Below are 13505 nucleotides of genomic sequence, written 5' to 3'. Positions count from 1 at the left end.
ATTATTATTATTATTATTATTATATTTACTTCGTCTTTAACTTAAAAAGATAAACACCGATTAAAATAAGGCAACGTGGCCGAGTGGTTAAGGCGGTGCCCTGCTAAGGCATTGGGTTCTGCCCGCGTAGGTTCGAATCCTGCCGTTGTCGATTTTATGAAATAAATGAAAATAAATATAAATTAAATATAAATAAATAATTAAATAATTAAATATTATTTATTAAATACCCTGTTTTCTTTCTTTTTATTTCAATACACACGTTGTGCTGCTCGCTGCGCTTCTAACACCGAACGCAGCCCTCGCCTCTATGCAAACCCTAAACCCTAAACCCTAAACCCTAAACCCTAAACCCTAAAATCGAACCCCAGCCCCTAATTTTTGTTTACGTCGATACCTTCAAGGCATTTATTATTTGTTATTTATTTACTTTTTATTATTTCTTTTTCTCTTTTTGCTTGTTTTCATTATAATTTAGCAGAAGACACGCTCTCTTTAAACCCTAAACCCTCAAGAACAGCCGTCGCCTTCCCTCTTATCCCTTGATGTGTAGCTCCTTTCGAGGGTTTAGGGTTTAGGGTTTAGGGTTTTATTGCATTTCTCTCGCTGTAAAGGTCTTAGTACACCCCACAGCTAAACTGAAGTCTGTCTCTGCTGGACTGTCTGTACACCTCAATTTTTGTTTGTTGCTCTCCCAGCCGACTATCTACAAAGCTGCTACTTCCTATGTTTAGTCGCCGCCTGCCGCAGCAGCAGCACCAGCAACAACAGCAGCAGCAGCAGCATCTGCTGCTTCAATTGCTGCTGGTGCTGCTGGTGCTGCTGCCAGCAGAGAGTGCTGCATTTTCTTTGAGTAATTCTCGGGTCTTCACTCCTTCTCGCGCAAATGTTTATTGCTCTGTTTTAAAAAGAGATGTACGGGGTGTATCCCCAGGTGTGTGGAGAAGAAGAGCAGCATTTGCTTTGTTCTCGTCTGCATTAAACTCATCTAATCTTTTATTAAACTCTCATCATGAGCAGCAGCAGCAGCAGGCATTGAACCAGCAACCTGCTGCTGCTGCTGCTTCTGCTGCAGCAATTAATAAAGTAAAAGAATTAGTAAATAAAAACAAACTCTTTCTTTTCATCAAAGGAAGCCCAGAAGAACCCCAGTGTGGATTCAGCAGAGTTGTTGTCCAGGCTTTACAGGTAAACTTGTTGCACCTCTAGTGCTGATTAGGAGGTGCATGTACACCTCAAATGCAGACTCCTTCTGTCTCTGTCTCTCTGTCTCTCTGTCTCTCCGTCTCTCTCTCTTTTTATCTATCTATCTGTCTATATCAAATCTATCTATATCTACCTATCTATGCTATCTATCTAAATACATAAATATATAAATATATAAATGTATATATATATACATATTTATATTTATATTTATATTTATATTTATATTATTTCTTCTGGCAGTGTTGGTTTGTCTTTCGCTGTCTTATTTGATTCCTCTGCCTTCAAAAACCCCGTCTAAACCCTAATCATGCCCAAGGGTTTAGGGTTTAGGGTTTAGGGTTTAGGGTTTAGGGTTTAGGGTTTGGGTGTTCAGGCGTGTGGAGTGGACGACATTCCTTATATTGATGTTTTATCTGATGCTGAGCTTAGGATAGCAGCAAAACAATACAGCAGCTGGGCGACCTTCCCTCAGGTGTATGTACACCGCGAGTTTATAGGGGGTGCAGATATAATTTTAGAGATGTTTAAGAGCGGCGCGCTTCTTGAGTTGTTAAAGCAACATAATCTTGTTCAAACCCTAAACCCTAAACCCTCATAAACCCTAAACCCTAATCTACCCAAACACGAAACCCTAGTAACCACTAAACCCTAAACCACAGGCTCTTAACAATGCCTTCATGCATCCACAAACCTACGGCGCTAGCTAGAGCAGCTACCGCCTTCCCTTTAGGGTTTAGGGTTTAGGGTTTAGGGTTTAGGGTTTAGGGTTTGCTGGGCACAGCACGTGGTGCTTCCGCCTGCTCTCCCCAACCCGCTGTCTGTACACCTCACTTCTTTTCAGGCGGAGGCCTGCAGCACAGAGACATTAAACATAGGCATGCATTTGATTCAACAACAGCGGCCTAGGGTTTAGGGTTTAGGGTTTAGGGTTTGAAGTTCAAGGCTCGAAGTATAGAGAATCCGATGTTTAGGGTTTAGGGTTCGCTCAAGGAATGGTGCAGAAGCAAGGGTTTAGGGTTTAGGGTTAAAGACCTATGATTTAGGCTTAAGGGTTTATGGTTAAGAGCTTAAGATTTAGAGTTAAGAGTTTAGGCCTTAGAGTTTAGAGTTCAGGGTTTAGGGTTTAGGGTTTAGGGTTTACTTGAGGGTTTTGGTTGTCTCTGCGAGTGTCGACAGTCGAATTGCCTGCGGCATTTCGCCCCACAACTTCAGGTGTCTCTGCACCTAACCCTAAATACACACCCAACAGCTAGCTAGCTAGCCAACAGCTACCCAGCTAGCTGTTGGCTAGCTGTTGGGTTCGGTTGGGAGTGCAGCTAGCTGCCTGGCTAGCTGGCTGCAGTGCACAAGGGGCTGCAGCGATGTACCTGCGTTGCTGCAGCGAGGGCTTGCTGCTGCAGCTGCTGTTGCTGCTGCGGTTGCAGCTGCTGCTGCTGCTGCAACTGCTGCTGCAGCCGCTGCGCTCGGGTGTATAGACACTCCGCTGCCTCTCGAATTTGCTGCGGAGACCTTGGCTTCCAGTGCTGCTGCAGCAGCCATCTGGTGAAATCTTTTAGGGGTATACCCTGCTGCTGCTGCTGCGTTTCTGCTGCAGCTGCATCCTTGTTTTGCTGCTGCTGCTGCTGCTCCACTGCTGCAGTTGCTGCTGGGCGGCCTTTTGCTGCTGTTGCTGCTGCATTTGTTTTGTTCAGGGCAGGTGTTGCTGCAGCGGAGCCTGCTGCTGCTGGTGAAGCGGCTGTTGCTGCTGCTTCCCTCGCTTGTTCAGCGCGAAGCTGCGCATACACCTCAAGTTCTTTTGCTGCAGCAGCAGAAAGAGACAACCCAATTAGGAAGGCGTCGTGCTGCAGCTGCTTGCAAACCTTTCGACATTCCTTGAAGGGTATAATTGCTGCTTCTGCTGCTGCTGCTGCTGCTCCTTCTGTCGTATTATGCTTTGCGGTCGCCATCCTGCTGCTCCTGCGATTGCTGGTTGCTGCTGCTGCAGCACCACCAGCAGACATTGCTGCAACAGCATTAGCGCTGCTGCTGCTGCTGCTGCTACCTTCGCTTTGTTCCGCTGCGCCAGCCAAAAGACGCAGCTGCTCCCCCACAGCATCTAGCTGCCATGCAGCAAAACACGTGCTGCTGCTGCTGCTGCTGCTGCTGCTGGTTGAGGCAGCACTTCGTTTTGCGCGTGAGGAGAGGAGGTTCGTGTCTGCTGCTGCTGCTGTTGCTGCTGCTGCTGTTGCTGCTGCTGCTGTTGCTGCTTCATTGGTTGTCTTTGTGTCTGCTGCAGCAACCCCAAGCAGCTGCTCTCTAAGGGATAGAGTTGTCTTTGCTGTTCGCTCTCTTTCTTTTTTTGCTGCTGCTGCTGCTAACAGCTGCAGCCTCTCGCACTCAGAGAAGTTAAAGCGAAAGTCTATGCAGCCCCCCATTACCGTGCATGCAGCGGCCATAGCGGCTTTCTGCTGCTGCAGCTGCTGCTTCTGCTGCAGCAGCAACTGTTGCTGCTGCTGCTGCTGCTGCTGCTGCTTGTGCTGCTGCTGCTGCTGCTGCTGCTTGGGTTTCTTCCATCTTGACCTTGCTTTTTGTTTGCTGCTCTGTAGAAGCTGTCTCTCTTCGCTGCTAAGCGGCAGCAAATCTAACAGCTGCAGCTCGCGACATACTTCAACTACCCGTTGCCTAGGACAGCAGCAGCAACAGCAACAGCAGCAGCAGCAACAGCAGCAGCAGCATCAGAGAACAATAATAGAGGTCATTCCTTGCATATAGATGGTGTTGCTGCAGCAGCATCACTCCCGTTTGTTCTTTCCTTCGTTGTAGCAGCAGCAACAGCAGCAACAACAGCAGCAAAAGCAAAAGCAGCAGCAGCAGCAACAGCAGCAGCAGCTGTTGCTGCTGGTTAGTGTACCTGTAGAGTGTCTCTGAAGCAATAGGGTTGTCTCTAAGATTAAGATTTCTTAGGCGGCGGAGTATAGCAAGAGGCTGCAGCTGCTGCTGCAGCACTTGCAAGTTATTCTTTGTAAGTGAAAGTACTTCTAAGCTGCTGCTGCTGCTGCTGAGGTAAGGAATGCTGAAGAGCTGATTGTGGTCTGCATACAGCTCCTTCAAGCAGCAGCAGCAAGATAATGCTGACAGAGAGAGTAATGCATTATTCGACAGCCAAATGTATCGCAGACACTTAAAACGAGCAAACGGCATTGACAGCACAGTGCCGCCTAAGCAGCATAAATAAATCTCCTCCAAGGACCAACAAGACAAACTCCTGCTGCTCCTGCTGCTGCTGCTGCTGTTGCTGTTGTTGTTGTTGTTGTTGCTGCTAGCTTCAAGCAACTCTGGAGACAGCACCTTCTCCCTTTGCATTCGGCTTGCTGCTGATGCAGCAGCAGCTGCTGCTGATGCAGGTATTACTGTTGCCGCTGCAGCAGGTAATGGGGTTGCTGCGGCAGCACGTGTTGCTGTTGCTGCAACAGCAGGTGCTGATGATGCTGCTGTTGCTGCAGCTGCACGGGTACCAGCAGCAGCAGCACCGCCGCTGCTGGCCACACCCTCAGGAGTCTGCTTCTTCTCTTCTTCGTTCATAGTTTGTCTTAAGAATCAACAGGAGAAGTGCAGCAAATAAACAAACAGCAGCAGCAGCAGCAGCCCTAACCTCCCTCTTACCTACTACTGTAGCTGCTGCTTCCTTACAGCTGCAACTCTCCTTCTCTCTCTGTCTCTCTCCTTTCTTTTGCTGCTCTATTCTATTATAAGAAGGCATCAGCTGAGGCTAGCATAGCTGCTGAGGTGTACATACACCCCAAGTATAACTCCTAAACAGTACGGCTGCATGTGCAAAGCGTTGTGTATGTTATATATATGCATGCAGCTCTGTTGCAGCTCCGTTGATTGTTTTGTTTATTTAAAAAGAATTTAAATTCATTTAATTAATTTAAATACTTCAAAAGAAATATTATTACTTATTACCTCCTCGGCTGTCTAGGCAGGTGCTGCTCGCTCGCTGCGGGGGCTGCCGGTGCAGAGCTAAGACAAATATTTTTTTGCGTAATTAAATTAATAAATATAAATTAAAACAAAAAAATAATTAAAAATATTTTTATTCTCTTCATGCATACACCTCAACTGCAAAAGAAGACTCACACCAACAACCCGTAGATTCCGCTAAATATACAGCTGAGGTGCCTGTACACCTCAATATTAATCTTTAAAAAATATCTTCTATTAAAACACAATTAATAAATTAGTCTTTTATAAAGAAATAAAGTCTCGAGACTCTTATTGATGGCTTTGCATGCAACACAACATGTACATACAGCCCCTCAAACGGCTTAGGGTTTAGGGTTTAGGGTTTAGGGTTTAGGGTTTAGGGTTTAGGGTTTGGCTCAGGATGTTGAGGGTTTGAAGGTCTGTGCTGTTATTGTCTGTGCGGCCTCATCGAGAGTTTTTTAGTTTCTTTTGCTGCTCTTTTTGCGGTGTATGCGCAGCTAAACTAGCAGCAATTCAATAGTCTTTTTTTCGTCGCCTTCTGAGCTGTATGTACAGCTCGGCTGATGCACCTGCAGCCCTTTATTGGCTGTCTCTTCATCTGTCTCTTGGTGCTGCCACCGCTGCCTGTCGCTGGCTTCTCCTGCGTTCGTAGCAAATCTGCTGCTGCTGCTGCTGCAGCTCCTGCAGCAACTGTCTCTGCTCTTCTAGCCTCTGCAGCAGAGCCGCTGAGGCTCTCTTCAACAGCAGCTGCATCGACGAGCCCCAAGGGAAGCGCTACCTCATCCCTGTACACCGCAGCAACACTAATGGACATACAAAACTCCACTTCCACGCAGCAGCAGCAGCAGCAGCAGCAACAGCAACAGCAGCAGCAGCAACAGCGTGAGGCCGCGCTTGAGAGGGAAGTGGCGGAGCTCCGACGCATCAGCGCCCAGAAATATCAGCTGCATCGCCAGCAGCAACAGCAGCAGCAGCGACAGCAGCAGCAACCCCTGCAGCGGCCCGCGCTGCGACAAGAGGGTATCCACAAGCAGCAGCAGCAGCAGCAGCAACAGCAGCAGCAGCAGCGAAATGATGGGCTCATTTACGTCAGCAGCAGTGAGAGCGACGACTCCGCGGTCGAAGCGGTAATAGCAGGCAGCAAATCTGTTGATAGACGTGCGAACAGCAGCAGCAGCAGCAGCAGCAACAGCAGCAGAAGCAGCAGCAGCAGCAGCAGCAGAGACTGCAACGTGCAGATGCATGCAGACACGCCTAACAGCAGCAGGAAAGCAAACAAAAGCGGACGCAGCCCGAGGAGAAGTCCTGACGGCAGCAGCAGCAGCAGCAAAAGCAAAAGCAACAAACGTCTTCATGCTGTCAAGAGTACCGCCAGCAGCAGCAGCAGCAGCAGCAGCAGGCCGAAGCAACCTGACATCCCTACTGGCCTCGAGGAATGCAGCGGGAGAAACAGAGCTGCGGGCATCGCCAGCAGCAGCAGCAGCAGCAGCAGCAACAGCAGCAGGAGCAGCATGGACACCTCAGAGGACTCCGTTAATGAAACTGCTCTGCCGATCAGTAGAGATGAATTTGACCTCTTAACTTGGTAAGAAGATAGGCAGCAACAGCAGCAACTGCAGCAGCAGCAGCAGCAGCAGCTGCTGCTGCTGCTGCTTCTGTTGCTGCTGCTGCGGTTAGCGGTTTCCTCTGCAGCAACATCTGTTGTATCTTCGTGTGGCTCTCTGCTGCTGATTGTTGCTTGCATCTCTCGTCCCTGCGAGTGCAGCAGCAACAGCAGCAATTGCTGCTTCTGCGGAAGCCTCCCGCGCTGCTAGTACATCTACTGCTGCTGCATCTGCTGCTGCTGCTGCTGCTGCTGTTGCTGCTTTTTGCTGCAGGAACTTGGACGGCCTCGATGAGCGTTTGCTGCGGGTGAGGACCCTTGCTGTTTGCTCTGAAGTGCTGCGGCTGCAGCCTGCTGTTGTCTTGCTGCAGGAAGTAGTTGACAGCAGCGCGAAGCTGCTGCAGCAGCGGCTGCAGCACAAATACAGATTTTTCTTCCCTACCCCGCCCCCTAACTACGCAGAGACGGCGCAATCCAGCAGCAGCAGCAGCAGCAGCAGTAGCAGCAGCAGCAGAAACGGGTCGGCCACAGCCGCTGGAGGGGGATCAACAGCAGCAGCAGCAGCAGCAGCAGCAGCAGCAGATCCTATAGTGCCCGGGTGTCCCTACTATTGTGCAGTGCTGCTGTGCAGGCAGCAGATGATACCGCCAGCGCGGCAGCAGCTGCAGACACTGTGGTTTGCTGGCAGCAGCATGGGGAGACATCTGCTGTACGGCTGCTGCAGCAGCAGCAAAAGACCTTCGGAGCCGCTGCTGCTGCTGACTTCTCACTTAGAATCCATGCGGCCCTACGCGCAGCAGCGGCGAGAGCAGCTGCAGCACTGCTTCAGCCTCATGACTGCTGTTACCCTAGCAGACCCACTGCAGCAGCAGCAGCAGCAGCAGCAGCAGCAGGTGTTTTCCGATGCCTTTCCCCTAGGGAAGCCGCAGAAGGTAAGAACTGCCATACTGGCGGGGGATCTCAACTTAAGAGACGATGAGCTGCTGCTGCAGCAGCAGCAGCAGCAGCACGGGTTTGCTCGCACGAAGCGCCCCCATAGCAACAGCAGCAACAGCGACAGCAGCAGCAGCAGCAGCAGCAGCAGCGGAACGATTGTTCCTGAGGGAACCATTGACGCTTGGGAGTTTCTAGGAAGAGAGCCGGGGTGTATGTACACCTGGGATATGCTGCGCAACGACAACCATGCAGAGGTCAAACGCAAATACAAACCGCGCTGCCGCTTCGACAGAATATTCATCACTGCTGATCCTCCCTTAGGCCCAACCAGCAGCAGCAACAGCAGCAGCAGCAACAGCAGCAGCAGCAGCAGCAGCAGCGGTAGTAGTAAGGGGAGCGGGGGCGCAGTGTGGCAGCCAGTGAAGCTGCAACTGGTTGGAGAGCAGCGGCTCCTTAGCGTTGGTTGTTTTGCTTCTGATCACTTCGGGCTGCTCTGCCGCTTTAAACGAGTCGAACCCTCTCCAGATGCAGCAGCAGCAGCAGCAGCAGCAGCAAGAAAGGAAAGAAAGTGAAGCGTTGTACCAGTCTGTGCTTCTTGTCACGAGGGCAGTAGCAATTCACTGCAACAATCTGCTGTTGTTGCAGCTGCTGCTGCTGCAGCTGCTGCTATTGCAGCTGTTGCTGCTGCAGCTGCTGCTGTTGCTGCAGCAGCTGCAGCTGCTGCTATTGCAGCTGTTTCGGCTATAGCTGAGACCAGGAGTGCCTTAGCTTGTCGCTTGTTCATCAGAGTATATTAACAGCATGCAGTTTGCCCACCGTCTGGGTTTTCTTTTTCTTTTATGTTTGTTGGTTTAGAGGCTGTTAGGGGCATCGCCAGGCAATAAATAGTACAAATGAATGAGACAAAGAATAAACAAATAATTGAAGTTAATAATCGAACCTTCATAGTATAAACAACCGAAGATTATTTGAAATCACTGAACAAAGACCAGGTGTCTGTACACCGTAGTTTTTCCGTACTTAAGAGAGACATATGAATGTAGTTGTATATAAACACTGCATGCACACAGTGAAGGCAAAAGGCTGGGAGAATGGACACAGAAGATAATAATACAATACACCAACATATACAGACGGAGTGCATGCAAAAGAAGAAAATATAATACAGAGAAAATTTCTTCTTTTTTCATCTACTTTATGTTGGTTGCGGGCCTCTTAAATGTGTGCAGTGAGCAGACAGCAGAATTTGTTTGTTTTTTGTTTATTTTGCTGAAATATGATGGAAATCTTGATTTAATTTTTGATTTAAATACATTTAATTGTAATTTACAAACATTTACAATAACAAGAAGGGGCGGTGATGGGCGCCGTCTGTTGGTTTCCAGTGGACCCATTTCGGGTGTACAGGCACCTCAAGTGGCTGCATGAAGAATATTGAATATACGAAGTTGAATTCATGAATAAAACCTGAGTATTTCTTTTTAATTCCAGAGAATTTCCATAATATTTCAATTTATTATTCCTTTTTCACTGATGCAACGCCGCTGTCTGATCCCTTTACCTCCTGATGAGCACAGCCACCTCGGAGTTCAAATATGCACATTTCTTCTTCTTCTTCTTCGCTGATCTTCTTTTTTTCTTCTTTAACTCAATCTTCTTTCTAGGGCCGTTCTTGCTGCAGCATTTATATCTCTGCTTCCTTCCTTCTTCACCGCAGCCCAGACTAATTGCAAACCTGCAGCCAGAGATCTCAATCTGACGGTTCCTCGAAGAAACTCCAGCATTCTTAAAGACCTTTTAGCTGCAAGTGTCTGTTGATCTCAAATAAAACCCCTTTCTCTTTTGGAGGGATACAAGATTAGCGTATAAAGCATACTGCATAGATTCAAATAGAGAGGGTTTCAGGCTGAGGCGGTAATATACCTGGGGCCCCCGGGCGCTGTACCCATGGCCGCCAAAACCCTTCACTCTGTCTCAGGGGGCCCCCTAGGGGCCCCCTATAGGCTATCCTTAAAGGTGCAGCCGGTGCCGTGCATGTTGCTATTGCTGCTGCTTTTCTGCTGCAATCCGCTGGACGCGAAGGCGGCAACAGCAGCTACAGCAGCATCAACCAGCGCATCTGTTGCTGCTGCTACTGCTGCTGCTGCTGCTGCGCTGCTGCTGCTGCCCTCACGTGCTGAAAGCAAGAAGGTATTTGGAATTGCAAGAGGCCCGATGTTTGAAGCTGTGGGCGACTTCTGCTTCTCTGTGCCTCCGGGTTCGAGCGGCGCGTTGGTGGCTGAGACGGTGAGGTGTACGTACACTGCAAATCTCTGAGGTTTGTTTGCTGGGGTGTATAGGCACCTCAACATAGTGTTGCTGTTGTTGCTGTTGTTGTTGCTGTTATTAAGAGGAGAAAATCTTTGCGTCTGCCTTTGTACCTAACAAAGCTGCGTATACACCTGAGCGCTGTTGCATGCGGGCTGTTTTGCTGCTGGATTTTCCGCTGTGACCTTGAGGGTTTAGGGTTTAGGGTTTAGGGTTTAGGGTTTGGGGTTTGGGATGTATGTACACTGCACAGATGCTGCAAGAGGAAGGGCACGAGCTGCTTATACACTCCAAATCAGCAGTAGAAGAATATAGACAGGCTTCACTGAATGCTGGAGTGTCTCTCGACGCTGACAGCGAGGAGGCAGTAACAGCTACATGCAACGCCCTTCAGAACAATGCGCGTATCAGGGAGGCCCTAGGTAAACCCTAAACCCTAAACCCTAGACCCTAAACACTGCAGAGAGGGATAGGGTTTAGGGTTTGCGTGGGGATGGCAATGTACACAGCTTGCACAGGCCTCTGCTTTTTAGGGGTTTCAGACAGATATTTACACCAACTAAAGAGGGGGTCAAACTCAGGGTTTAGGGTTTAGGGTTTAGGGTTTAGGGTTTAGGGTTTAGGGTTTCGAGCGAGCGGTGTGTGCAGTTGGTCTTTCCAAGGAAGAGCAGGCAAGAGGGGGAGCTCCCGCTTTCTTCGAGCTCAATTTAGTAAGCGGGGTTTAGGGTTTAGGGTTTAGGGTTTAGGGTTTAGGGTTTAGGGTTTGGGGTTAAGGCTTTGGCTGTGAGTATGCATAGAATTGAGGGTTTAGGGTTTATGCTGCGGCCTCAGGCTGTTGATTCGAGTATGGATGGGAAGGAAATGACAGCATGGGTAAATCCTTTCGCATCCCTTCGCCTTATTACCGGTTTAGGGTTTAGGGTGTAGGGTTTAGGGTTTAGGGTTTAGGGTTTAGGGTGTTGGTGCAGATAACGCGGTGTGGCGAAGGCAAGAGTTTAAACGCCGCTTACTCCGTTACATTTATAAACCCTGGGGGTTTCTTCTCGCGCCAGTTTTCTTGCCAGGATCAAGGTTAGGGTTTAGGGTTTAGGGTTTAGGGTTTAGGGTTTAGGGTTTAGGGTTTAGGGTTTAGGGTTTAGGGTTTAGGTAGGTGTTTGTGTCTGTGGCTCGAGTGCGAGAAGCACTCGGGGTAGTTCGTTGGCTTTGGGCGGTGTTGTGTTGCTGCTGCGGATATTTGCTGCTGCTTGCAGCAGCAGAAGATCTGCTGGTGCAGCAGTGCTGCTGCTGCGACTGTTTGCGCTGCTGCTGCTGCAGGGCTGCTGCAGCTGCACATGCTGATCTCCTTCTTAGCTATAGCTGTCTGCGTTAGCAGCCACCGAGTGTACAGACAGCAGCAGCGACAAGCCTCCCCTCTAGCTGCTGCTGCTACCTGCTGCTGCTGCTTCCTGGGAGCATCGGTGCTGCTGCAAACCTTTCACCTGATTGTCTACGCTGCGGTCAGACACAGGGGGTTTAGGGTTTAGGGTTTAGGGTTTAGGGTTTAGGGTTTAGAGCAGTATGTATTTCTTTTTCTTTATCTCGCTAACCTCTGTTTATGCAGGACGGCCTTGGCTTACCTCTTTTAAAGTTCTTCTCTACTTTGCTGCTGCTCGCTGCTCGTTGCGGCGGTTTGCTGCTGTTTTTGCTGCTCTCTGCTAAAGGAGTTGAAGGGGGGCAGACAGACGCCCGTACAAATGGTGTGGTGAGTGTAGTAGAATAACAATAAAGTAAAAAGAAAAGCAGCAGCAAATAGAGCAGCAGCTGAGGTGTATATACACCTCATTGTATCTTCAAACATATAATAGGCCTCTCCCTCTCTCTCGCAAACACCGCCAACCTCAAGGTTGGCGGTGTTTGCGCTTATGCATCTACTTTTCGCTTTCTTTAGGGTTTAGGGTTTAGGGTTTAGCGTTTAGTGCTTAGCGTTTAGCGTTTGGCGTTTAGTGTTTAGCGTCTAGTGTTTAGAGGGTTTAGGGTTTAGGGTCTAGGGTCTAGGGTTTAGTGTTTAGGGTTTAGGGTTTAGGGTTTGTGTGTGGTGCAGCTGTCTATGGTTGCTTTGGGAGTTGCTGCCTCTGCTCTTTTGTGTCTGCTGGGCGCCTCTGTCTCTCCTCACCAACTTAACCCTGCAGCTCTTTATACTTATCGTAAGTCTTGTTTATTATATATTAATTCTCTTTGTTTATTTCTTCTTATTACCCTCTTATTATTATGCATTATTTATTTTATTATTATTATAATTATTATTATTATTATTATTTAGTAGTATGCATTATTTTTATTATTATTATTATTATTATTATTATTTTATTGTTATTATTATTTTATTGTTATTATAATTTTATTGTTATTATTTCATCATTTTATTTATTTAATTAGTTTGTTTAATTAATTGTTTTATTAATTGAGTGTTTATTCCTTTGCTTTTCTCGTTGCTTCATCTCTCTCGTTTGTCTGCTCTCTTGACTCTGCGCAATCTGTCTCCTTCTCTCTCTCTCTCTCTCTGTCTCTCTCTCTCTCTCTCTCTCTCTCTCTCTCTCTCTGTCTGTCTCTCTATCTATCTATCTATCTATCTATCTATCTATCTATCTATCTATCTATCTATCTATCTATCTATTTATCTATCTATCTATCTTTCCCTCTCTCTCTGTCTCTATCTATCTATATATATATTTATTTATCTCTGTCTCTGTCTCTGTTTATATCTCTGTCTCTCTGTCTGTCTTTGCAGCCCTTTGTTGCTGCTGGGTTTTTCTTCTGTCTGCTGATGTGTTGATATTAGGGTGTATTTATATTTGTTTGTTTGTTTTGTTTGTTTGTTTTGTTTTGTTTAAAACAAATCATTTTGCTTTTCGTCTCTTTCTTTCTTCTGCTGCTGGTGCTGCTGCTGCTGTCTCCTCTGCTGCTGCTGCAGTCTGTGCTCTGCCTCTACACATCACCACGGGCGTCGCTTCAGGTCAGCAGCAACAGCAACAGCAGCAGCAACAGCAGCAGCAGCAACAACAGCAGCAACAGCAACAGCAACAGCAGCAGCAGCATCATCATCATCGATTTAGGGTTTTGAACGGGGTTCAGCGTATATAGCGTTGGCTTTAGGGTTTGCGCTTGAGGGGTCTCCGGGGAAGTGCACAGCATGCAGCTCAAAATATTAGGGTTTAGCGTTTAGGGTTTAGGGTTTAGGGTTTAGGGTGTATGTTGGTGTTGCAGTGTTGCTGATGGTCTTGTCGCTGCTAAATGCGGAGGCTGCGACTCATCCCCTCCAAAGGAGAACATTCCTTCGTCTTTGTTTCTGGTTTGTCTTTGTCTTCTTCTACATCTGCTGCTGCTGCTGCTGCATCTGCTGCTGCTGTTGTTGCTGCATGTGCTGCTGCTGCTGCTGCAGAAGCACCATCCGGATATGCTGCTCCGTTCGCTGCATATTTTTATATCTCCTGCTGCGTTTGATCAT

General features: G+C 48.0%; 3 protein-coding genes across 3 annotated transcripts; 2 read left to right on the top strand and 1 right to left on the bottom strand.

The window, feature by feature from the left end:
- Positions 1-2537: 2537 nt before the first annotated feature.
- On the bottom strand, positions 2538-4770 carry EAH_00005940 (hypothetical protein, conserved; the record flags this gene model as incomplete). Its single annotated transcript, XM_013396399.1, has 3 exons — positions 2538-3870; positions 4100-4293; positions 4537-4770. The coding sequence occupies 3 exons, from the start codon at positions 4768-4770 to the stop codon at positions 2538-2540; spliced, it is 1761 nt and encodes a 586-aa protein (XP_013251853.1).
- Positions 4771-5738: 968 nt separating this feature from the next.
- EAH_00005930 (endonuclease/exonuclease/phosphatase domain-containing protein, putative) lies at positions 5739-8286 on the top strand (the record flags this gene model as incomplete). Its single annotated transcript, XM_013396398.1, has 2 exons — positions 5739-6760; positions 7053-8286. The coding sequence occupies 2 exons, from the start codon at positions 5739-5741 to the stop codon at positions 8284-8286; spliced, it is 2256 nt and encodes a 751-aa protein (XP_013251852.1).
- Positions 8287-9928: 1642 nt separating this feature from the next.
- Positions 9929-13141, top strand: EAH_00005920 (hypothetical protein; the record flags this gene model as incomplete). Its single annotated transcript, XM_013396397.1, has 8 exons — positions 9929-10000; positions 10275-10443; positions 10670-10731; positions 10853-10894; positions 10990-11092; positions 11336-11385; positions 12102-12204; positions 12972-13141. 8 exons carry the CDS (start codon positions 9929-9931, stop codon positions 13139-13141), a joined length of 771 nt encoding a protein of 256 aa, XP_013251851.1.
- Between the last annotated feature and the right edge of the window lie 364 nt (positions 13142-13505).

Source organism: Eimeria acervulina, genomic scaffold (genome assembly GCF_000499425.1).
Source record: "Eimeria acervulina Houghton genomic scaffold, Eah_scaff24, whole genome shotgun sequence".
In the NCBI taxonomy this organism is placed as follows: domain Eukaryota; phylum Apicomplexa; class Conoidasida; order Eucoccidiorida; family Eimeriidae; genus Eimeria; species Eimeria acervulina.
This window is presented reverse-complemented; position numbering and strand designations above follow the sequence as displayed.